This window comes from Apus apus, chromosome 8, assembly GCF_020740795.1.
Source record: "Apus apus isolate bApuApu2 chromosome 8, bApuApu2.pri.cur, whole genome shotgun sequence".
In the NCBI taxonomy this organism is placed as follows: domain Eukaryota; kingdom Metazoa; phylum Chordata; class Aves; order Apodiformes; family Apodidae; genus Apus; species Apus apus.
The window spans coordinates 11,642,036-11,666,921 of NC_067289.1; the positions used below are offsets into that span (position 1 = coordinate 11,642,036).

The 24,886-nt window shown below is 37.2% G+C and overlaps 1 protein-coding gene across 1 annotated transcript in view; it reads right to left on the reverse strand.

Annotated features, from left to right (window-relative positions):
* Positions 1-24,886, reverse strand: part of SLC9A9 (solute carrier family 9 member A9) — a 191,779-nt gene that overhangs the window by 105,726 nt on the left and 61,167 nt on the right. Inside the window, exons 7-9 of the mRNA XM_051626351.1 lie at positions 11,647-11,785; positions 10,778-10,883; positions 843-931 (exon numbers count right to left, since the gene is read on the reverse strand). Of these exons, the coding sequence (XP_051482311.1) occupies positions 843-931; positions 10,778-10,883; positions 11,647-11,785 (334 nt within the window). The remainder of the gene's footprint in view (positions 1-842; positions 932-10,777; positions 10,884-11,646; positions 11,786-24,886) is intronic.

The window sequence follows — 24,886 nt, forward strand, 5'->3', positions numbered from 1 at the left end:
TGCGAGAAACAATGAAATATTCTATGTAAGATTTCCAATGCTTAAAACAGAGATATTGCTGAAAAAGGTACAAAATTTCATCATGAAAATTATAGCCTTGGACCATTTTGGTCTAGGAGGTAAGGTTTTCTACAACCTAGGGTTCTTAGTGACAGCATTAAAAGGGAAGAAAATTGCATTTAAATGACTTCTTACAGGATTTAGGTACTGCAGAGGTAGTCTAAAATTACTCCTTATGCTGAAAAGTATTTTGAACATTCTTAGTGCCATGTATCTAGTACTGAGAATGGCTCCTAGTTTTAAATAATAAATACAATTGCACTACTTACCTGAGGAAACAGAAAACAGATGACCAAATTTCTCCTATCTCTGAATTCTACATAAGGAAATGTTAAAAAAGTTACTATCTAATTATGCCAGATTTTTAATGAAGCAGAAATGAAACATCGTTGCTCAAATCTGTGGACCAGATTGCAGTTTCCACAGTCCCTTTGCAAAAATCCACATGGATTCCATCTCTCAGGCCACTTCTCTTGTATTTACCAGAGTTTTTTCTATTTTGTTATCTTCATAGCAAGTTTGTATGGGAAATTATAAACTGTTGTCTCCTTACCCTCATCTCCTGGACAGACATTTCAGGTCTCTTGAGAAGAACAGGTTTACATTTTTCACTTATCCAGAGAATTGTTACCATTTTTCTGGCAAAATTTCTAGTCTTTCCCCTATGAAGACATAAGCCTCTTTCTTTGCACTAATGAAATCCATCCAGCTATATTCCAGGACCTCTGTCTATTCCTTATACCAGTTGAAGACACAGTTATTTATTTATTTCCATGGCCTACCTGTTTAGTTCTCATTTTGGAATCTGGTGACAGATTGTTATAGGTATAATGTGCCTGTGTGACTCCACAGAAAAGTACTGCAACAATACCTGAAATTCAAAGAAAAAAACAGTTAGCTGCTTCTGTTTTCTTGCTTAGGTTTGTCAAAGGGCTGTATAAAAAGTTGATTAGGCTCTTAACATAATTATGTAACGAAAGAACTTTAAGATATACTTTATAAGAGCATATTTCAAACAAACTGGAATTGTTTTTTCTTCGCTAGAAATCATGAAGGTCTTGAATCTTCTACCTGGTCCATCATTCACAGCATTTTCACTGTTGTGTATTTGGCCCAAAACTGTAAAAAATTTGTTTGAGTTAACACATTGTAACATCTGGCCATAATCTGAATGACAGGCCAAGCTAATGTGATTGTAATATTAAGGACTTGAGAGAGTATTTTAAAATTTTGGCAGACACTTGAATAGGAAAGGAAAAAATAATTTTATTACATTTAACCAGTCTGAGAGCACTTGGTACTGAATGATGGAGAATGTTATTTTAGTCTGTGCCTGATGGTTGCCCTTCTCACAAGCAGTGTGTAACAACATGCAAGGTGGACAACACCATGTTGCTTAAACTGATAGATGGAAGCTGCATGGCCCAGAATGCCCAGAGGGTCACTAACTGTAGCCATGTCACAGTAATTATACTTTCCAGCCTTTGGAAGGTCTTGAGGAGTACGGCAGCAGGTTTGTCAGGAATAATAATAGTAATAAATTTGCACTGATATTTCTTATTTTTGAATATTCCTCTCTGGCCCTGATCCTAATTCATTACAATCCTTGAGTAATGTCACTGCAATGCAATATTATAATAAAAGTAGCTGGTAAGATTGTAAGTGAAATTTCCTCTTAAGACAGAAGGAACCCACACAGAGAGAAAATGGAAACCCAAAAATAAGTGCCCACCAGTAATCATATGTAAATGCCCATGGAGGAAAAATGCTCTGTGCTTTTCTGAAACTTGGCGCACGTCTACATAGATAATTATTTGCTCAACAGCTCAGGGCTTGTTCATGTCCGTTCCAATCATTATTGCCCTGAAAACCTCCACAGACGTTTCCTGAAGCACGTGGACAGGCAAGTTCTGCTGGGTTTCTGGGCGCACACCACGTGAGCAACAGCTGGTGTTGCACAAAGCCAGCCTGCAGTGTGATCACTGCAGCCCTGGATCACTGGGCTCACAGACAGGCAGTTCTCCACCATGGACCTCACAGCAGTCCAGTTCTTATGTCTTGTAGGCCTTCTACCCACTGCCTCCTCTCTAAGAGCTATAACATGCCCTAATTAGCATTTTAGTTCTGCTTCCTCATGGGATACTCTGCAAATTGTTAGGTAATTTTTAGCTGATAGGCTGCTGAAAGCTAGTGAAATAATGCTAATGAATCCAAGGAAACACAATGAGGCAACAAAGCAAGAAAAAATAGCCCTGTCCAGATTTTGGCAGTATCCTTGCAATGTGACTGCGCAGCAGCTTTCTCTGCATTTATTGGGTTTTAAACTAGCATGAACTGAAACGTATAAGCCAGTTCTACTGGAAGCAAAGAGCATGAAGTAGAATTGTGAAAATAATCCCAGGCTGTGCCTTCAGTCATGGACTTTGAAACTGGATAAGGCTTCCTCCAGCTTTTCCAGGATGGTGACTCTCTTGAATTTACAAGGGCCAGCAAGAAGAATCTCAGCACAGGGGCAGAATCTACAGTGCTGCAGGCTTTAACACAGCAAACCCAATACAAAAAAACCCAATCTGCTACTTCAAAAGGATTAAAAGAACCAGACCAGGCTTCACACAGTCACAGGAAAAAGCGGATAGTAGGGTACTGAACAAGTGCCAGGTGAAAGTGGTGGTACCTGCATGGGTTCTTTAATAGGCTTATTCAAACCTCTAAATGTTTGGATTTTAGCAGCAAGAGAACTCTGAAGGTAACTGAAATCTCCTTCTCCCCTGAACCAAAATTGAGACCATGCTGAAACTATTGCATCAGGGGAAGCGTGTATGTGGGAACAACACATTGCCACATACCAGTTCAAGTAATTATTCCCTTACTACATCTTTCTCAAGTTTCTGACTGTCCTTGGATTGCTAACTGTGAAAACCTTGTTCAACAAAATCCAACTTGCTTCACTTAAAAACCTGTCTTGTTTCTTGGAAGAACTGAGGGCTGGCATTAACATGCCTTTGATGAAAGAAAAAAGTATGGGGTAAAAAATTCTGAGATGAATTTGACGCAAGGGGATAACTGCCATCAGAAGGAAAATGAGAACGTTGGGTTTTTTGTTTTGTTTTGTTTTGTTGTTGTTGTTGTTTTTTCCCTACAAAACACTGGACATTTTCTTGACTTCTGGGTTCTCTTTACACTGTAAATTTACCTGTACTGCTATGGAACAGTCTCTGCAGCCAAGAGAAATTCCACTGAGCTTAAACTGCTGTGTCTGTTTTATAGTATTTATTTTCTTATGTCTGTTTTGATACTTACTTTTTTCCTAACTACACTAAGACTTTTCTTTGCAGTAAATAAAGTGAGGAATAGTGAGATTGTCACTGCCTAGGTACCTTCCAGGAAGTTCATGTTCTCTTAAATGCATCTAAGTCTTTTTTCTCAGTAACTGTTTGATTGTGCAGAGCTGATCTGGGGAGTTTAAAAATTCTTAGGGCATCTGGGATGCTCAGACAATGAAATTTCAGTTAAAAATATAGCCAATCAGTAATGTTGCTACATATCACTAGCTCCAGGCTCAGTAATAGGAATGGAGATAAGTTTCTGATTCACTTTCTTCTATGTGACTCATCATCTTTCCAAGTCTTGCATTTTTAAAATTGACTATTAAACAATGATGATAAAATGTGTTTTTTTTACTGCTAAGAAACTGTTAATTATGGGTAGTGAGAGAACTGAGAGAGTAACATGAGGAATTAAATGCCCTTAATCTGATTTTGCAATAGGAATAAGGCTTCTGAACCAAGCAATTAGGCGAGTGTAGAAACCAGCTGCCCTGTTTCCAGGGAAGAGGGGGGCAATGCAGTGGAGTATTTAAATTTCTACAGTTGAAGGCTTGCTAGGTACTAGCCATGCCTCTTGCAATGAATGTTTCATTAAAAGGCCTGGAGAAAATGGTTTGTAATGTGTTACCATAAAAACGATTACTTAAGAGTAATGACCGATTACATGTTAATGCAACTACAAAGGAAATAGAAGAACATCAAGAGGCAAACACAGAACTTTTAGTTAGAAGGGAAAAGCAATCTGGATTTCTTAGTAAGATCATTAAAGCTGGATTTTGAACTTAACTGGGCAGGAAAATACTGTTTGAAATGTGTATGGCACATGAATTAGGTGGTTAAATTTTGCAGGCTTTCTCTCACAGAAAGTATTTATTAGATGCAGGGAGACGGATAAAAGGAGATGGTCTTTTACCAGTCCTTAGTGCTCAGTGCCTTAATTTCAGGGTGTTGAAGAAGGCTCACTTTTTCAGTGCCTTTACATTGTTTCACTTTTAAGTGGCAAATTTTGCCCTACAATTGCTGAACAAAATGCTAACCTAAAGTGAACAGGGAATCTTTTGAGTTGAAAAAGGTGATCTGTTGTTAAGTGCAATACAGCTGCTTATGTTTATAAAGTTACTGAAACTTTTCACTTACTATAAAAAATGAGAAACCTCACTATAAAATATTGATAGCCACTAGTAAAGTTTCAGCTGCAGCTCAACTTCTTTGAAGAGGGTTTTATTAGAAAAAAGCCCTATAGTTTTATTTGATGTTTTTGCTCCTTAATATAACAGAGAAATAGTGATAGCTTGTTAGCTACTTATACAATAAGAGAACTTAATTCTTACATTAGTTTAGCTGAATACTTGTAGTAGAAATCATTGTTAGGACAAAAGCTGGTAATATCAAAAGATAACATAGGATAAAGGGGTAACTTATCTCTTTTAAAGTGTTTTTTGACAGTATGAACATTCAAATGATAGGGTGAGCATGATAAGAGTTAATCTAAAAAGAATTTCTGTATTGTCACCAAAAGACAAAATCCTTTTTTTGGATCATTTAACAAATAGGCAAAAGGAAATGTACCCTTGCTTTTCAATATCTCGTGCTAAGATAAAAACTGGAAAAAAGTCTGTCTTTTGTCAGAGAGGGGCAGCATGCACAGTGTGCTTTTAATGCAAATGTCGAACTGACTGGCCACAATTTAAACTTTAGAATTTTCTAATCTGAGACAATAAAATTGATATAATGTCTCCAGCTGTTGGGTCTTTTAGTGGTAAAACAGTGAATTTAGAAAAAAAACAAACCTGCAAACCTCTACATTCTGTGGAAACAAGGGAACAGATCAAATGTATAACTTAATTTGAAAAGATCTCTAGGTGCGCTGACTGGTTCTCATCCCAACTTAGAAACATTCCGGAGCCTCAGGGATGCCTCTCTAATGATGCTCCATGTACTGCAAATCCCACAGTATAGGTAAGAGGAACTGGTCTTTCATCAAAGGCAATGAAATGTGGGAAAAAGAGATCAGTGAGAACTGGGCAATAGAGAATTTATTTCAATCATATAACGTTTACTTTGGAGTCATATTTATGCCAGAATATCTCCACATCACCTACTGGACACATTCCAGTGCAGAGTGAATGTGTGAGTGGCAGGAAACTAGGCATGTTCTTCTGCATCAAATTGTTTCAGTAACAAGGCTATAAGTCAATAGCAACAATATCCCTATTCAGTCTGTTTTCACTGAGGGTATGAAGTGTGACTAATCATTTATTTGATACTGAAGCAATGATTCAAGCTTCTTTCACCAGTCCTGCACCAATGCAGAACAAAAGCTGGTGCTTTATTTATGCAGCTTTCATCTCTGAAGTTGTCTGAGGTTGATTTTATATTGAAGTGACAGAAACAAAAAAAAGACAGAGCTGAGGGAAATTTTTAGGCCCTCATCTGAGTATAGGCACTCATCATCACTGGTGTTGCACCTGGCTGCTTCAAGTGAGACCTGAACATCCATGTTTTACTTTTGTAACTGCAGATGAATTGCTGCATTCAGTTTAGTTTGGTACTCCTACAGTGAGACACACCAGGTTTTATTCTGCATAAGAGCACTTACCCTGTTTATCCTGAACATATTAAGTAGCAAGAAGAATCTATTATCCTTGCTTTATGACTATTGCCATGCTAGATTATGTATTTTTCTCTAAAAACAATCACTTTTCTTCCCTTACTGTCTTAAAAGGCCATACCTGCAGAAGGCCCTAAGTCAGCCAGACCCAAGCACTGATTCAAGTTTGTGCATAGTCTGATCAAATGATGCTGTTGAAAGGCTGAACAGCATAACTGAAACTGCACAGTCTTGGATCTAACTTATATGTCAGCAAAGTATGTCTAAAGCTTCCTCTAAAGTACAGGATCCACCTGACCTTCCTTGTTTCAGAATATCACAGAGATCATCCAGAGCCATCTCTGAAGTCCTGCAGGCAAGTAATGGGTTAGTAATTTGTGGCAAACTTGCCCAGTTGTCATCTGCCTGTGTACAGCAGGACAGGTGGCATCTTCTCATCTATGAAGAGCCTGCTTTCCTAATTAGACCTAAATTTCATCCTTTCCTCCAAGGAGTGGCAGAACTACAGACGAAATTGAGAATTTAAAGCCCAGAATAACTTCCTTTTGTGGAGTAATGCCAGCCCAGTGATCTTAAAGCCAATCAAGTACCAAGCTGCACTGTGCTCATGGTGCTCAGAACTACGGACAGAAATGTTATGACAGATCTATTCTGAGTGTGATACAAGAACTGGTCACAACATTAAAAAAAACACAACCCAATGAGGTAGATGATGAATCCAAGACAAATGACAGCAAACAGATAGGAACAGTGAACAGCCATGAGAATAAATGCACTTTGTCAGCAGTACTAAAGGAAATGGAAGTTGGTGACATTTGTTCTTGCTGTGTCCTAAAAACAAGGTAGCACAAAGCTGCCTTGGTGAGAGACCAGATCTTTTTGGACTTGTCCTGGGTACATCAGTCATAATAAGCTGCTTATTTCATTTTGGAGGGAAAGCTTTCTCACTTAGTAAACTGTCCTCTCCTGGGAGCCCCTGAATAGGATGGCAGGTGTCAGACATATCACAAAATGTTCAGACAATAACTGCTGAGGGCAAGGAAGCAGTTTATATTTATTATAGCAGTATATTTATTATAATAAATAATTTCATTTATAGTGATCAGAGAACTCTTTGGGCTGGGCTTTGCCAAACAGCACAGAAACAACGATGATCCCCCCAACATATTTTTCATCAAGATCTATTGTCTGTCTTAGCTTCATAGCATGTAAAAATCAGAGGCAGTTGGCCATTATATTGATGCTTTTACACTGATATATTCTGTATGACTTTGAAGTATGCATCAATTGAATATATCAATGCAAATAAATTAATATACATGTATTTCAGCTTGGTTTTGCAGGTATATTTATATTTTTTATTTTAATATCTTAGTTCAAACAGCTGTAGACAGAGAAAATCTAATGGAGTGAACATTAAATGCCCATGTAGATCATGGAATGTTTCACAATCAGCTAACTTTGTTAATTATAAAGCAAAAGAATGAGCAATTAATAAATGTAAGATATTAATTCCTCCTTCATTTTGACAAGTGTATAATTTAAATTATTATTTTTTTCTTAGTCTGCTAGTAAATATTCTGTAATGAAGGTTGAAAATGAAAGCCACTATAATAACACTGACCTTATCACTTTGCTCAGCACTCGGGAATTATTTACTTCAAGGCAAATCAGAAAATGCACAATTTAGATTCTACTGTATAAGAATCAATTTACCATGCATATGTCACAGCTTGATCGTATAGCTATAAGATTAATAGCCGTAACATTACTTTAGAATTTACATTTATCAGTATCACAATAGTCATGTAGTCATCCCAGATTTTTGTTTTGATTTGCTGGTTTGATCACGTCAGTTTTTCAACCAGGGTCAGGCCCATATATTATGTGTATATTGTGATACCATGGGATATCTTGAGGTAGAGAGAGAACGTATTTTATAAAATGTTGATCTGTAGTATTCTTCATTCACATTTTATTTAAAAATCCTGCAAGCTAAACACATGAGCTCTCCTACCTACTATACCTACATGAAAAATATAGAGCCCATCATTTATAATTTATTACATACTTCAATATTAGACATCAAAAGGCTCATACTGATTGAAGAACTAGCGTGGAAAGTATTATAATAAAATTACTTTGCAATTGCATTACTTAATAGATACAGGGAAATACTTATGTCTAGTGTTAATCCTTTGAAGTTCATTTAGAAAGAATGAAGAGAGGTAAAAAATATCTAAGAAAAATGAAGACAAATACAGGCATAAATGTACAATGGATCAAGTTAATTTTTGAAGTAAGCCTACTGAAGTCAAAGACTTCAAACTAGGACTTTAGCTCACTGAATGGAGTGATCCACCAGGGCCACTGCACTGTTATCTTGCTCTCTTAATTCTCATGATTGCTTTTGAGGATAGACACACTCCACTGTAAACCAGATGATGTATACATTAAGTAAGACAAAGGGCAAAGCAAGTAAGCTGGACAAGATTGGAAATGGTAGAATATGAATTAAGAGCTGAGTGTGTTCTGAAGGATGACTGGCTTCCCCTGGGGCTCCCTGCACCTTCTGCAAGAGGTGCTTCATGCTTCTCATCCCCCTGGGGGAGACTGCACACAAGAACTGCATTTTACACAGATTTCCTTAGCATGAGGATAAGAAATCAGAGCCATTTCTGACATCTTTATCTAAACAGAATCAATTCAGCTGAAAATTTCTTAACCAATACAGTAATTCTCCTGGTGAACTGGGAGTTTAAAATCATACTATGAAAGGAAGGGAGTTTTAGCTGTTTCAGATGAGGTTGAGAGAAGTTAAAAGCAACATCAAAACTGGTTAAACCAGACAACTAAAAATATCCACTCTACAGTGTAAGGTTAGCACAGTACTAATAAAGTCAATACATTTACAAAACACTCGTTTGAACTTCTGAAGCTACAAGAAAGGCTCCATGGGTTGTTTCTACCATAACAGCTTCTGACAGAAGCCTGTCACAGAAATCAAATTATTAAAACTCAACTGATAAAACTTTCAAGATTTGCCTTCTTACAATAGTTTAATTAAATGATTTCCTGAAACTCGGAGCACACCCATGAAAAAAAAGGCTAATGACAGACCTAGAAGGCCTTGGTATGCTTTTCTTGGAATTTGTGCATTGGTACAGCAATTATTTTTTATATGCCTATATAATTTCATTTATTTATAAGAAATAGCTAAATTTCCCAACAGGTTTCTATTTTTTTCCCTTTAATTGGAACTTTACTATGGTTTCACTCTCTTTTTCTGACTCCCCCTCTGTCCATTTTAAATTCCTTACCACTGCTACCCTAAAAACCATCTGTGGTGTTCAATAATTAAGTCTTTTATTTCCGACATTTTATACATTGCAAATGAAAAGAGAAATGAAACACTCTTCAGAGTGACTACCAGGAGACACTCTGCTGTCTGTCATCAATTTGCAGTATGTTAAAAAGACATAAGCCAATTATTTTTTGTCTGGATATATGGCCTGCTCCTGTGCCCCAAAAATGGAAATTACCTTTGGTGCATTGCCTGAAGCTCTGAAAGACTTAGTGTTTTCCTTAAAAATCCACTTTTTGGATATAATGTATAACTTACTGGTTGTGCATTTGCTGAAACATAGAATCATTGTTCTCAGCTGGGAATGTATTTTGAAACAGGCTCTCCTTGGGAGTAATTGGATTAGGAAATCATTACCTCCAGTAGGTGGCAACTGAATAACAATCATCCTTCTTTAATTCTCCTTTCATGTAGTAATCATGTCACGTTTTTAAGACACGTTAAACATAAAGAAACAAAATGGACTTTTATTCCGGCTGGTATCTGATTTTCTCTGTGCAATGGAACACCACCATTTTGTTCCATTCATGTGCTCCTCTTTTCATTCATTGGCCTGAAGATTTTGGCAGTAAGCAGGATGTAAATTTGTATATTTAATAAGACAAAGATGCCAGAAGATACAGATGTTAATATCATTTCAGAAATAGTTTTGTTTTGTGGCTAAAGTTAAAAAAGTAACATGCTGGCTCCACAGAAGTCAGTAGAAATATAAGTGTTTACTTCAAAAGGCTATGAATAATTTTTCAAACAAAACAGCTTGGGCAGCAACTTTTGCCTAAACTTCTGGGGACTATTTATGTTGGAAAAAGCAGTCCCTGAGCATTTACTTGACTGCGATTGCACAATTTCTTTCTCGGTGTGAACAAAATCCCAATCAGATCACGTCTTTCTGCCCATCACTGGGACATGACTGTAGCTGTGCTGTTGCAAAAGCTGTTTACAGAGGCACCCTGAACAAGATTTTTATTTTTTTTTAGATCCAGAAGTGGCTTCATGTTGAGGATGATCCTGTCCTCTGCCTAGTTGTTGATAGCAGGGGAAAAAGGAGGAGGGATGGGGACACGTGGTGCATGCAGAGGAGCACACAGTCTCTGACAATCATATGCTTTCTCATTCTTACTGTTATCTTTGGTCCTATAGCTGGGTAGAAAGTAGTGGGATTAATACCGGGACTAATAGGGATGGGACAATGTAAGGAAGGTAAGGAAGAAAGACTGAGGACTTTAGATCTAATAAGTTTTTCTTTGGAAGACCTATTTGATGTCTCTAGTTTTATTCTTAAAGATTAAACCATCTCCAAAATAGCAATGGCTTTTGGAAGCTTTATATGTGTCATGCCCCAAATAAACATGCAATTTTCTCACTCTAGAGGAATATTATGAACTTGCTTTTATTTTTTTAAAATGAAACACTTACCCGTAAGACCAGCAGCTTCAGCTGATAAGAAGGCACTCCAGGATAGGAGGAAAAACAGACCTGTCTCCAACATGGGGAACTCACACAGTTTAGTAAATTTTGTCAAGTGATGAAATATTATTAAGGAATAATAAAAAAACCCAGCTGTTTTGCATCTAAAATTTCCGAAGCTGATAAAACATGAAAGAAAGCAAGATCCCCCACCATCCTCATCTATACAGGTTGAATTCAGGAAAACTGCACAGCTTCTAAATTATCTCAAATACAGAGGAAAATCCAGCAAAGGTTTTAAAAAGGTGAATTCCACAAGTCAGTTGTTTCAAGTACTTTTGTGATTTTTGAACAAATATTCTTTTCCCAGAAAAAGGGAGAAGAAAATATTTTTGTCTAGTTTTATAAACCAACTGGCATTTGTTTATCTGTAAGACAGATAAACATTTCTGGTCTTTCTAGAATTGTTTTCCACATGAAGAACTGGAAAACACAAGGAAAAGGCAGGAAAAACAGATATGCCTTTTATTTCTAGCTTAGGTAAACTGACTGACTAATTTGTAGTTTAGTGTTTGCCTTCTATTTTTGAAGAATCACTTCTAGTCTGTAGTTCATAAATAAGTTGCTGTAGGTCATGAATTAATGTTTTAACCTCAAAACACTTTCCAAAAAATGTAATTATTTACAAAAAGGAAAATAAAGACCAGAGTCTTGTCCAATGTTAAAAAGGAATTTGCATCTCACATTATTTGTTGATTCTGACAAGTGAAATTTCCTGTCAATTTATTATTTGAGTGTTTGCAAAGTCTTGAATCAGCAATGAAACCTTTTCCAACATTTATAGATTTTTCTCTCTGAAAACAAACCATAAAGGATATTAAAGCTGTGACAACAGCATAAGAGGATCCCATGGCAAAAGATCCAGCGAAGATCCCCAGGAAATTTCCCACTGACTGGAATAATGCAGCAGCATCAAATGCATTAGGATTCTCCTTAGGACTGTAAATAGATATAGAGCTGAAAAGAAAGCAAAGAGATGGGGGAGAGGGAGGGAAAAAGGAATAATATATTTAATCACATTGTTATGATACTGGAATCAGTAATTGAAAATGGACATTTTAAGTGACTCAAAATGCAAAATAAGTTTTCTCTGACCTGATTGCAGATGGGAGAACAAAAGAGATGAAAACGGGGGAAACTATTTCTTTTCAAGGTATCACACTGCAAATCAATAGTCTGCTGCCAGTCAGTAAACATTTTATACTAGAAGTGCCATAAGAATATTGTTTCCAGGCCAACAAAACACGACAAGGTGGTAGGTGTATAAGAAAACTGCAGGGAAGATAGATAACTTTGAATTATTTATTGGCCATATGTCTTCAGAGCAGTTATATATTCACAAATATTCCTGATAAAGAGTGCAGCTTTATGGCTGAGGCTCAAACGGGTGACACAAATCACAGCAGGAACCAAATCTGCAGCAGCAGCAATCTTGTTGTAAACCACCTAGAAGTTCCCTTCTCGGTGTAACCCCTGATAAATAGAGCTGAAAGCATAACAAGAGCTCAACAATAGGAAACCTTGTGGACAGAATGCATGTTGTCCCACAGAAACAAACTGCTGCAGTTGTCAAAGGTCATCTCCTGCATCCCACCCCTGAGTGCAGCCATCAACAGTATTTTTGATTCCACTGAAGGGAAGGCTGCACACTAAACACTTCTGAGTTTCAGGGTTGTTATTGCCACCGGGCAGTTACTTCCCAGAACACTAGTAACACCAAACATGTATGCCTTTTTTCTTGTTGAAGAATTGAAGGTAACAGATACATAATAGCCCTAAGCCTCCAAAATTGATTAAGCAACATTTTAGATCTCTGTGGTTCTGTTACTTTCAATACAGTAGGTCTTTTATGTTCATTGTCAAAGAAAATATACTGAGCTTGGCACTGGACTCCAGAAAGCAGCTTGGATTGCTGGAAAATGATTGGTATTTTAAGCATTAAAAATGTAGAATGTTTAAAATGTTTTGAATATTTTAAGCTCTTCCATATTAAGAACATGATCCCTGCAGTCTGATGTCTTCCATCTGGAGATGAGGCTTAGAGATGAAGCTCTATGGAGGATTTTCTGAACAGTTGCGTTAATTTAGGAATCTCCAAATAACACGAAGACATGAACACAGATCTCATGCTTTCAGTCTGTAAAAAAGGAACAAAGATTCTAAAGGCATACGATGGAGCAGCACTAAATATGAGTGAAAAATACTTATCCAATCCAACAGAAATTACTAGGCACTAAAATCTGATATCTGCAGTTACAGTTAGCACCACCACCAAACTGGTGAGATGATTTGTAGTGGAAAGTGCTATTAATATAAGTACACAGAATATTGTTCCCAGAGGAAATGTTAATTGACAACACGTTGCAATGTAAATTTTTAGTCCTTTTTCAATTGTCACTCTCTTAGATCAGGGGTCAGCTATAAACCTTTGCTTCTTTTGCTTTCAGATGATTCTTGAAACATTTGTCATTTCTGGCTTACTCAAAATTTATTGGTTTAGATCCCATATGTAATAAAGACCTGTAGTAAGCCATAGATAGATTCTCTAAACTGATGACATAGCTCTATCAAAGGAAATTCTATCAGCTGTGATACTGCACATTTATAGTGTAATTTACTAAGTGCATTTTGTATACTTGAGGAGGGTCTCAGCTGCTTGTTTAAAGTTGACATGGAGTGAAAGTGTAGTAGTCAAATGTAAGCTATAGCCATTAACTGACTTTTTATTAAGTATGTTAACCTTAAGACAAGAAAAGCTGAGTTTTTAAAGACCGGTTAGGATTCCAGTTTGTCCTCCAGTTTGCCAATGGTTTTTAGGTATGAAGAAAACAAGAAGAAAACATCCTATTCTTAATTTGGTTATTTCAGGAACAAATATTGAGTGACTCATTCTCCACTCGGTACGTCCCCTAAACCCCATGATTTTTTAAAAGCACCATAACATAACATATGCTTATTATGCTAACTGTGTTTTCTGGTCTAAATCTTGCCAGAACTCAGGTTTCCCTACAGCTCAGAGTATTTAGTTCTATTTTTAATTTTGTACTATTCTGTACTAGAGCTGTTATTTCTTTTTCTGAATATCTTTTTCATTTAATATTGACTTTTAACCCTATCAAGCATCTAAAATACATACTAATTTACTTGATAATTTTTCTATATAATCTGTATTTCAACAGAACACAGTTTTATCCTGTTTGTTCCAGTACTTCCTGCCAAGCCAATTATTTGACCTAAAAACAAAATTGCAAAGTTTAGTAGTAGTGGGGAGAACCATAGTTAAACTTACAGTGCCTCTACTCTTTTTCCTTTTCCTCAGAGAGCAGTTCAAGAAACATGCAGGCATGACTTGCCATTTCTGCTATCTGCTCTCTGTGCCTGATACAAAAGGGGTTGTTTGCAGTTTGTTAGCAAGCAGTGTGTGAGAGTTTAATACTAAATTTGAAACTGTTTAGATTTTTAAATACTAGAGGTTTTCTAATTGTTGAACTAGAATAAGAAAAACATGGGTTTATTTCTGTAAATTTGTGTCAGAGGTGGATTAATGACCAATGTGAAACCAAACAGCTGATTATCTTGAGTGGAAGATTTTTTCCTAATTGCTAAATCAAAGGGCTTCCTCTTGCCCACTGGCCTCCTTCCTTTTTGCTGCACTATCATGTGCCACATAATACTGCACAGAAGATGATCAGGAGCAATCTAAAAAAACTAAAAAAAAAAAAATCATGCCTGAAAATACGGAAGGTCAGATATTTCTTAAAATACCATCCTTGAATGAAGTGTAATTTCCCTAGGTGATAAATAATTATAGAACTATACGGTGCTTTAATCAGCTGCTAATTAGGAGAAATAAAACAGGCCAGGAAAAAAAAAAAAATTCTTCAGTTCAAGGTTGTTTTTAAAAGGGCAAGAAGGCTAATTTTCCCTGACATTATACTTAAACACAAAAGGGTAGTCACTATACTGTGTTAGAAAATTTGGAACTTTCAGAGAAGTGAATTGAACTGAACAGTTTCTGTTCCCTCACAACTTTTTAACAATATATTTTTCCTAAATGTGTTGCAAGAAAACCAGAAAGATCTGTAATTTTCCCAAACCATGTTTGAACCATAAGCTAGATGTGAAAGTGCACATGTAGTGCTAGACCCCTACATCTTCTCTTGGCAAGTTTTAGGTTGGTAAAGCCTTTCAGGCTTCCTCATAAAATAGCTCCTCATGCAGTAATTGTAGTAGACTAAGTATAAAAATTAAAACAACTGAGCTAAGATTGGGATGTGAGTGTGCTCAGCCAACAAAAGCACATACGAAGTAGAGAAGGTTTAATTAAAGGAGAACAGAGGAGACACATCAGTGCAGAAAGGCTTTCGGACTAGCAAAAGCAGCCAATTGTAACACTAGTTTGAGGCAAATATAGAGAGATCCTCTAGAAGAAAACTTCCAACAAACTCACTTATTTTTCAGGTGTGTTTAAAACAGTGATCAGTGAGCAACATAAATGCACAGAAGGTGCATGAAAAGAACACAGATGGGTCTTCTGTACGTTCTTCTGCATAAGGAAACTTGTCTTCCTGAAATGTATTCCTAACAATATTTGCAAATGTTTAGAGAATTAAGGCTACAAAAGCATGGATTTTCCAGAAATACACACATTAAGCTTTCTATTTATATACTTATAAGAACTGCAACATAAAACCCCAGCATCCAAACAAATAAAGTTGCTGGTGGCTGAGTTAGTGCTCAAGTGGCTAGCATTTGAACCTTTATTTTTCTGGATATCCAAAACTTCATTCTCCTTGGATGTACATCACATTACGGTTTTTAGTCCACTCAGCCTGGTTTCAGCACACTGCTGGTAGTGCTGTAGGTTTTAATTCTAGGAAAAAAGGTCTAGCGGTTATTTTAGACAGTGTCTTCCAGTTTGGATTACATTTGTTCCTTTTTCTCTGTGTCATGCCCTGTTTGCTTCCTCTCCTTTTTGTCCTTTACTTTCATTCTTTTCTAGGCTTTTCCAGACTTTATAAACTATTAAAGGACATTTTATTTTGATTACTTTAAACCAAACTACCACTTATTGTTGCTGTATGTAAGGCTCTTGCTGTTTATGGAAGCCTTTCTCAACGTGGATTTGTTATCAGTTCCAACATGGCTAGCTGGTGGCACACGTCAAAGCACCAGCCATGATGGACAGGTAAAGCTGTCACAGGCTTTATGGAAAGTATAATTTTTCCCATTTATGAGGAAAAGCACCATTTGCTTGAAAATAAAAAGGTAATCAGGCTCTCTGCTAGATTTTCACTTAAAATACCATAGGCAAGTTCTACTGATAGACTCAGGCTGCCTTTTAAGTGACAGCATTCTTAGACCTGATGTAACTGGAGAGCTTACTGCTGTTGTTGGGATTAAAAAGCAGCTGCAGAATTTGAGTGACTGTCCCTTAATGTGGGCAGTCAGAAATCCGTTTAGCTCATCAGGAGTAATTTTTGGCAGCTAATGATAAGTATTTTGGTTTTCTTCTGCATTCAGGCCTGAGCTGACACACGGCAGCCGATTGCAAAGCAGTCAGAGAAAATAATGAGCGGTTTGCGTTGTTCTTGGTAGACTTTCCCTAATGCAGATCTTAGCTCTCAGCTACCCTCAAACATCATGGACAGCAGAAAATCTGTCATTCTCCCTCCTTGTCCTCTGCCTGCCTAACCATTTCCCTTAGGAAGTCTGCTCTGCCTCATTTGAGAGCCTTGGAAACCACCTCAAGGTTTCATATATCATGGTGATCCCATTTCTGCCCTGAAAATTCTACCTCATTTGCCTTAAAAGGACCTGGTAGCTCACCCATCTTGATGAGGTGGAACCCAATATCCTGGTGCCCAGGGAAAATCACTACAAGTCCCTTCTTACAGAGGTGCTGGGAACATGCCCTCCCTCTGATCCTGAGCAGAACTCAGTCACTATAGACCTGCTGTCAACTATAGACATGTAGAAAGGAGATCTGAAATGACACTTTTGACAGTGAGTAATGACTTAATGGGCCTGCAAGCTGAAAAATTTCAAGTCTAAAGTCATATCTGATCTGGTGTGGAGCTTATCTACCCCTGTGCATCTGATAAATACTGTGTGCTGTCCTAACCTATCTGTACAAGTATCTTAACTTTTCATTACCCCTTTCTAGGCAAATACTACCCTGTTTTGATCTTTGATAGAAAAAAGTTCAGAAGAACAGCAACCTGGACCTTAAATTCTTTGTAAAAGAAAATAATAGTACCATACGTTCGCTTTCATCTGAGGCTTGGTGTAGAAACATTTCATTTGTAAATGGCTGCTATTGCTTCTAAATGTCTAATTTTCATAAATCTATTTGCAAATATCACAGTCATTTTCTAGTGACAACTCTTTTCCAAAAAGCCTGTCCCATATCTTTGAGAGGAATGAAGCACACCAGCAGAAAACAGGCTGATAGTGGGTTGCCCATGACAGCATGTGCTGCATTCTGTGCTACACTATTACCAGTACTTGACACACATGGCATCAAAGAATAAAACATGAGAGCACAGTAACCAAGATGCTGGCTGATGTGTCCATAAGAGGAAGGGAATGGGATTACTGGAAGGATGGGTGGTATTAATTAAACCCTGCTTTTGTATGAAAATAATGGGGATAACTCAAAGATGACATAATGAAGCCTTTTAACTAGCCTTGGTTTTTACAGTGACTGCACTCTTGCAAGTAAATGTGACATTTATCTATGTCAATTGAATTCTACCTCCCTGTTGATAAACCTCCGCAGCCTGATGGTTGCCTGCACTGGCTGATGCATGTTAGAACACTGCAGCAGATTACCACTAAATGACTATGATTTACTGTCATTCTGTTTGAGCACTCCAGATGAGAAACTGCCCCAAACTACCATTACAATTATCAGTATCTGAGGTAACTCCACTGATTCAACACACGTCTTCCAGATTTATGCTGGTATTACAAAAAAGTAGCATATCACCCAAACACTTCAGGGAACATTTCAAGGAGTTTGGTTAGCCATGAACAATCCTTTGCCCTTATGGACAACTAGTAGAGATTAAGTAGAAAATGTCTGCAGTAAACCTTTATTGAATCATAATTATTGTAGAATGACATAGTTAATGATTTTGCTTGGAAGAAGCTTAAGACTAAAATAACAGAAAAGAATGTGTATTTTATACCAGACAGTACTCCCTTCATTTAGGGTTTGACACATCATCATAACATTGCAGTGGAACTCGCTACACCTCTGCAGTGTGAAATACCAAGGGGTGAACAGCAGCCTTCCCTTTGTAACAACAGCTAGTCCTTATCCTTCACAAATGTGTAGTCCTACTCACATCCCCCTCCTCCTCTGGGGTTCAAATCAGCTTCTTCCTGAGAGTTAGATGGTTAAACAGTACTACAGTACAATGTAATCCTCTCTGAAATCCCCTTGAATTAATCTGAACGGAGGGGAGGGGCAATATAGTTGCTTAGCTGATCAATGAAATAACATATACAACAGGTTCTTATTTAATATTCAAAGAGCTTTTCTCTTCTGTGACCTCTGCTTATGAAGGTCATGAGACTGATGTGTTCAAGGGTGGTGTGTCCAATTTCTGTTCACAGACAGCATTCCAAATTTACAGGAGACCCGTGACAGCTCAATATTCCCAGAGACAGCATGAAGAAGCTCAAAATGTCCAGTCCTCCTCATTTTGAGGAAAATGAATAGCCTGTTCTTTCACTGCTTCTTTGTCAGTAAAACAGGAAAGAACCCTGTTCTTACCACTGGTCTGCCAAGCCTCAAGTCTTCCATGTAACTGCCCTGTCTTAAGTGTAACACAGGATGCAAAGTTTCCAGATAAATGCCAATGAGCATGTTACTGGTCATATGCTACAAAGAATTCAAAGCACTAAGTTGAGGGGGCAGGAGAAACTGAATGTAGACTCTGTGATTTCTACCAGATCTCAGTCTCTTAAAAATATCTATGAAACACACGCTTTTGTAAATTTTTCTCAGGAACAGCAGAAGTTTCTTTCCTGAAATGTGTTACCTCCCTGAAATAAACAGTGCATGACATAAAAGTAATTTAATTAAGATGGTCTATGTTATAATCTTTGTTCAGAACAAACCTAGTGTTTAGTAAGTAGGCAATGAAGTACGGGTGCTTTTGTTCTGCAAAGAGATCTGTCTGTGTTTAAAATTAATTTTAAGTTTAAAATTAAAATTAAAAGACAGAGCTAAGTCTGCTGCTAGAGGATGCGGGGGGTCACTGGAGTGGATGGATAGTCTGTGGCCAATACTAAAGTGCTGTGCCAAATTTCAGGCCTATCAACAGCCTCAGGCATGTTCACTTCCAGAATGTTTTCTGGAAGACACTAAGAAGGGAGCCCTTGGTCTCCCTTCATGCAACTTCAGTGTCTTTAGGAACTTGTGAACATAGCAGTACACTGAGAGAGCTGATGCTGAATGCAGTTAAGATAAATCACATAAAAATTAGAGTGAAAGGAGTCCAAAAGTCTACCTAAAGCTTCTTCTGTTTCAGTGTCCTCCCTCACTCCTGCCTAAAATAGGATTATTTCTGTGTAATAGATAGGAAGAAATAGGATCTTTTGTATGTGTCCACAACATGGTATGTAGGCCCTGTACAGTCTGTGCTTGATAAATGCTTTTCATCATAGTCAGAAGGGGTATGAATAGGAAAACAGTTTTAAATTTCATGTACATATTCAACATCTGGAATACAGTTTGTTAATGTTCTACCCAGATTCTTGTGGAATTAAAAAAAATAATATAAAAAACTGTTTAATGCTCTGTGAAATATTGGAAACAGATGCGAGCAAAATGGGCCATGTGATTCCAAATGTATCTGTACCATACATTGGATGACTCTACCTCAATCCTGACTGGGAACAATATGACCTTGGGTCACTGCAAAACTTCCCTCTTCAGCCAGATTGTAATAGGGAAAATAGTACCTTATTGTCTCAGGCAGCATAATATGTTGCAAGTGATATGAAGCAAAATCTTAAGGGAAGGACAGTTCCTTTTAAACTGTTTTGTGTTAGCGTTGCAAACTGACTAGGAATTTTTCCTTTGCATTAGGCAATAGTACTTTTCAAGGATGGGTCACATCTTGTTTTCCCCCAGTGAAGACAAAATCAATGTACTCAGTTTGCTGTCTCTGTGCTTCAGTTGAGAATCTAGCTAATCTAGGAATGAGATTTTCAAATCTCTGTACCTCTATAATATTTTTCATGTGCTAATGCTAATATTTTTCATTTTCACTAAAGAAATGACCATTTTTGCCTCTTGCTAATCTGGATTTGAGATGAGCCAGGAATCTAAAGAAGGAAAATCTTTTAAATCTCCTGAGCAGTTCAATCCCACCTACATTTTATTATTGAAAATATTTTATATTTTTTCTTTTAAAAATTGGAAGAGATATGAAAAATGATTCTGGCATTATCTGAATGAAATACTATCCTAATATCAGAGCTTCTCTCACAAATATTAGTTCCACTTCTATTGCTTCATAATAAATGGTTGTAGCTGTTGCCATGGCAATTTCTATTTTTTAAAAAGTGTCCAAGTGAAGACAAGAAATGCAGCTGTTATTATGAGAAAGTCTAAAATAAATCGAGATGTGAATTGTATGCTCTGGTGTTGGCAGTAATAACGTCAGACACAAAACATGGTACATGTTTTGTTTTCTTGATATACTGGAGCTGAGGATGGGGATTTAGGGATATTCTGAATTGTCAGTCTCTGTTCCTGATCCAAATATAACAAATTAACAGAATGAAATTTCACCTTAGGGAAAGGCACTTCACTTGCTAGAAAAGCTGGTCACTCTTGCATAGAGAGTGGCAGAAATATTCCTATAGGAGCAAGGTAGGCCTGAAGTTCTCCTCATTTACATTTCTGATATTACACTAACAGTTTGGTTTTTACAGCTTACAGAAAGGAAAAATCCAAGCCATGGTAGAAATTTTAAAATTGCAGTCTTACCTATTGCTGATTGCCTTATCTTTCTGTAGTATGAAGTTCTTTAAAATCACCACTATACCTTTAATGTTAGACACAGAACATTAAAATGAAATTACTTGGCAGTGCTCTCCAAAGAAGATGTAATTCAACAAGTCCCAACACAAGTACTAATAGTCATTCACTGGAAAAATGCAGTGTTGGGAAGGTATAGTCCATTTAAGTCACTTTAGAGAAAAAACTATGTAAGAATTTCTGAGAAGGTGATAGAGTAGCATCTCTGGAATTATTTCAAAGTGAAAAAGAGTCTGGAGTTATATCTGTAGTAAATCCTGACTGAAAAGCAGTTGCCCAAATCAGGTGTTTAGAGACAGACTGTGTAGTACATGGGACTTGGGTAGGGAGGCAACTGGGTTTAAAGGTGGCTTTGCATCCATCTTGTACCTTCTCTCCTTGCCCGGGAGCTGCAAATGACTGCATTGGGTGAAGCTGTTCTAAACTGTAGCTGGCTGTCCACAGCCACCATGGTTATTTCAGCTGCTTGGGGCTGCTGAGAACCAGAGACGGAGCTGCCAAACCTTGTGGAGATTGTTTTGCTTAAGCATTAAGTCATTGTTGATTATGACACCTCCAAATGCCCTGTAGTCTGGAGGCTTATAAGACAAATCACCAGTTAGGCAGTGAAGTGGACCTGGATAGAATTTCTGTTCCAAACTCTAACACAATCACAATGGTAAAAAAATGTTTTTTGTCCTTGAAGATTATAGCAAGAAGAGAAATATTAGAACACACATGTTCCATATTTATGACTTCTATTTTCAGGAATATTTTTCTCAAAACCCTTGCTACAGTCTTTATCTCCCTATCCCTGCTACAGGAGTTTCAAATGATAAGCCAACTTTAAGCACTGCTATAGAAACACATGCCACCCTTGAAAGACAATCTAAAAGCTAGTTGGAATCTTGCATATAATCTGGATAATAAAAGCCTAAAAAAACCTCCACAGTTTCCTAAATATACTGCAAATCAATCCAAGAGATCTTATAATATATTGGATGGCAGTTCTTGCTTTCATAAGAATGCATTACTCATAAATACGTATGCTAAGGGTTTTGGGCATGTAACTGGCATCTGGTCGTGAACTATTCTGCAAAGGTAAGATTAAGACAGTTAAGATCTCCCTTTGTTTAAAATTAAGTTTTCTGCTATTATCTGTGGCCTAGATTCAATGCAGGGTGGAGTATCTCTCAGAAATGACAAGCAGCCAAACACAGTTTTCCCTTCTGGATTTGTGAAGACTCCATTGATTTATGGATAAACATTTAGTATAATGCACTAATTTCCACTGCTTAGTTTCAAAATAGATACTTTCCCCAGACAGGCAGTTCCATGAGGCTAAAACACAGCTATTAATAAAATGAAAATAATAGTGACTAGCTTCATTACCCTCATAATTACTAGAATGAAGGAGCCTTGCCTCACAAACACTTGCATTCACCTCACTCTAACAACATGGAGCTAAACCACTCTCCTAGCTAAGGGCTAAATCCTGCTAACTCTAGAAATAGAATGTAAAACTGTGTTTAGAAATACCCTTGCCATTGCTCTGTAGGAATAAAAATACTGTAAAAAAGAAGATGTACACTGTTAAATGATCCAGGAGGCAGAAATATTTTCTTCAGGAATGTTTTCATCTAGCTATAACCCTTTCCCAGGGTGTCTGAGGCAGAGAACAACAGCCTGCCAGGCACTCCATTATTCTCACCTCTCTCAGTATCATTTCTGGCTGTGCTTGCTACAGATCAATAGAACAATGTAGAAAAGAAGAACTGTTTGATTTCTTTTAAGTGAGTATAAATATGCAATGAACAGGGAAACAAAATGAGAATGCTGTAGGTTTAAAAATGTTTTCACTTTTGTGGGATTTTGTAACGGAGAAATTATTAAGGGAAAACCTCTAATATCAGTTTGGTCAATGTATTGTTTGTATGCTTTTTTGTTCCAAGTTTTATCAATATTTAAATCTTCCTTTTCAAAATCTAAATTGTAATGTCACCAGGTCTCCCCAGAAATGCACAGAAATTTCATGATGAATACATATATTACATTCAGAATATGTAGATCATTATAATTAGCAATTAGTTAGGGAACATCAAAGCACCAAACGCATGAAGAGGAAACTGATAACAAGAGTAGATTTTTTTTATTTGATACAATGGTCTTTTCAGCAAATGTCTGTAAGTTACATTTCCCTAAACGTGGTAGAAATGGGCAGCTTTGTCACACTGTCCTCTCAGGGCCACTCACACCTGCAGCATGCCAGGCAGTGCCCTAATTTTATTTGGGTGTTTTTTTGTTGGTGGTGACTTTGCCAAAATGGCACTATTTAGACTACATTTCCATGTTTCATCACCCTTTTCATGGAGACTTTATCTTTTTTAAACAAATTAATGTTTGGGAGTTATTTATTTATTTATTTGCAGAACCAATATAGAGAGAATATATCTGTGCTTATCTTGGACAGAAACCTTACAACCACAGAATGACAAAGCTCTCTCACTGTACCACTTTGAAATTCAGACTTGTCACTTCTAAGGGGAAGGAAAGAGGAAATTATCCACCTGTTACTCATGCATCCTTCACCCTTGTGAAAATGTACCAAAATTCAGCAATTTTTTAAGGTTTCTGAAATGTTTGGTTCACAAATCTTAGCCGAGATCTGATAAACTTCATCAGCTAAAAAATATTCTAAGATCTCATTTGTAGTAGGCATGTGCTATCTAAAACTTAAATACATTTTCCCCTGCAATTGCTGTTCCCCAAACTGCTATCTGCCATGTCACCAGACTTCAGAACTGAGCAGCAGCATCCCTCTCTCTTGTCCTCATTATCTCCTGTTTGTTACAACATAATAAGGAAGATAGCAAAGAAGTGCATGTATCAGAAATTAAAACAGGGTATCTCTAGGCTTTAGGGAATGAAATAGACTGGGTTAAGAGTTTACAGTCCTAGCTTAACTTTAGAAATAATTTCTTTCCATCTCAGTTGAGAGACAAAAGGATTGGTGACTGCAGCAGAAGGGGTGGAGTAGGTCACGGAGCTCAGGGGAATGGGAAGGGTGAGATAGAGTTGGTGACTCATGTCTGTTGAAAAAATAAAGGAGAGAGAAGGAGATAGACTGACATTAAGAAAAAAAAGAAAAAATAGAGTGGAACTCTATAACTGTTGGAATAAATTCTGAGAACAGAAATTTGCTGATTCTAACCATTTAAGTGGCTCTGAGATACAGTAGCTAGAGGTATACACTCTCTCCTCCTGCTGTGCCTGGCACTGAAGGAAGACAGCTGCATGCTATTCCTATCAGTTATTCTCTTTGCTCAAGTGACAAAAGTGTATTCTGAGAACATTAAAGTTCCTAATCCAAAAGGTGAAACATGCACACTGAAATAATGTCTGGGATATGGAGACAGGAAGGTTTCTGTATATGAAAAATTAAACCTAAAGGTTACAGTTGATTAAAATGTTTACAGAAGGTGGCTCTCAACTCCTCTTCTGTAAGATATGAAAATACATTTGGGGCATTATGTAACTTCTGTGTATTTTATAACCTTTGCATGATTTTGATGTGCTTTATGGATGAGTCCCCATGCACAAATAAGTATATATGTATGTTTGTACACAGGTGCACATGCAAAAGAATTTCATGGAGAGTTAGTTCAGTCTAACAGACTCAGTAGCTTAAGGATATGAATCTTGAAAGATTAAGGATTGCAGTGGGAAACAGTTTACCTGATGTTGCTGTTGGTAAAAAAATAAATACTGAGAGTGGGTTAGAATAATGAAATTCAAATTCACTAGATACTTCAGTCTCTCCTAGTGCTCCTGCGTAGCCCCTGGAAGTATGCAGTCCATTCACCCACAGAGTGAAGGAGTTGTTCTTTCATGCAATGACAACCTGATCTCCAAAGAATAAAGGAATTTAGATGGGAATTTGTGTTGTTGTGTCTAAACCTCTTTCTCTCTGAGATTGCTGTTCTCTTCAATATTGTATTTCTGGAAATGATTTGAACAGT